General features: G+C 50.4%; 1 protein-coding gene across 1 annotated transcript in view; it reads left to right on the top strand.

The window, feature by feature from the left end:
• cry2 (cryptochrome circadian regulator 2) overlaps positions 1-1,418 on the top strand; it is a 16,105-nt gene that overhangs the window by 3,403 nt on the left and 11,284 nt on the right. Inside the window, exon 3 of the mRNA XM_014030178.1 lies at positions 853-995. Coding sequence (XP_013885632.1) covers positions 853-995 — 143 coding nt within the window. The remainder of the gene's footprint in view (positions 1-852; positions 996-1,418) is intronic.

The following is a 1,418-nucleotide window of genomic DNA, read 5'->3' as shown; positions in this document are numbered from 1 at the left end:
GGTGTACCTAATAAAGTGGCCGGTGAGTGTATATTACAGTGTAGACTAAAGCCGAGTGACGACCCACTGAGAGCAGCAGAACCTCCTCCTGATAATCATCATGTTTTCAGTTCACTAACGTCGAGGAAAACGATCCAAACCATACAAGTAGCCCATCAGTTTAAAGCCCAGACTCTGCTCTTTCCAACAATATAAGTGTCACAGCTCTACGTGAAAAATTCACACAACAAGCAGCCAAGGAATAGTGAAAAAGGCTAAATTCTGGAACCATAAACACAAACGTCTTTCCTTTGTTTTTATGTCTTTAATCCACTTTAAGTGATTTTTTTCCACTTGTCTGGACCTGTACGTCTCCTGTGTTAATGTTGGTACATGTAATATGATAATTCTGTACTGTGGACATCATTAAGAGTCGTTGTCGGGTGAAAAACTCTTTCTCTAACACTGTGTTGACCGTGAACTGGAAGTGCTGGGAGTGGCATCACGTGCTGGACCGGATGTCCGTGGCATATAGGCTGTTGAGTCAAAATGAGGTCAGATCTGAGTCTGCTGATCCACCCAGGACCAGATGACCCGGGTCCAGCAGGAGGTGGCCCTCTCTGATTCTGGTTTTCCTCAGTGTGCTGGAAACTGGAGACCGCAGGTTGTTGTTTTATCCAAACAGAGCTGCTCTTCTGCAGGTTAACAGATTCATGTCAGGAAGAACCTGTTCAAACTGGTTCCAGCTTCACTCAGACCCCAGCAACAAGCTGTAACCTCATCATCAGAGCTGGAGACCTGACAGAGAGATGTTTTACCTGCTGATAACGTGTCTGTGTGACGGGCTGAACGGGCGCTCTCTCCTCGCTGCAGGAGTGGAACGTGACCCGGCTCACCTTCGAGTTGGACCCTGAGCCGTACGGGAAGGAGAGGGACGGTGCCATCATCAAGATGGCGCAGGAGTTCGGCGTGGAGACGGTGGTCAGGAACTCCCACACTCTCTACAGCCTGGACAGGTTGGTTGTGACTCACCTGGGTTTGACAGAACCGTTGGCTCCAGAACACCTGGGACAGGTTTCCAGGCTGCAGGTCGTGTTGCTCCTTTATCAGCTTTAAAGCTTTTATTCCTGTTTGTTTTACTAAAAACTGATGCTGACATTAAACCCTGTGGGGGAGGGGTGGTCGTGCTGGACTCAGGTTAAAAGCAGCTCAGATGACCCCTCTCAGGCAGGGTGGCGCCCCCCTGTGGCCCCCTGCTGTAAGTGCAGGTCACACCTCGGCCCATGTGCTGCGGTGATCCTCATCAGGATGGAGACTGAAGGACTGTGAGCTCCTGCAGGGCCCGGTGCGGCGTTACAGCACCGCCTTACGTAACGGCTGGATTAGTGTGTGTGTGTGTGTGTGTGTGTGTGTGTGTGTGTGTGTGTGTGTGTGTGTGT

Source organism: Austrofundulus limnaeus, unplaced genomic scaffold (genome assembly GCF_001266775.1).
Source record: "Austrofundulus limnaeus strain Quisiro unplaced genomic scaffold, Austrofundulus_limnaeus-1.0 Scaffold1012, whole genome shotgun sequence".
Classification (NCBI taxonomy): Eukaryota; Metazoa; Chordata; class Actinopteri; order Cyprinodontiformes; family Rivulidae; genus Austrofundulus; species Austrofundulus limnaeus.
Note: the sequence above shows the minus strand (reverse complement) of the source record. Positions and strands in the feature narration are given on the sequence as shown.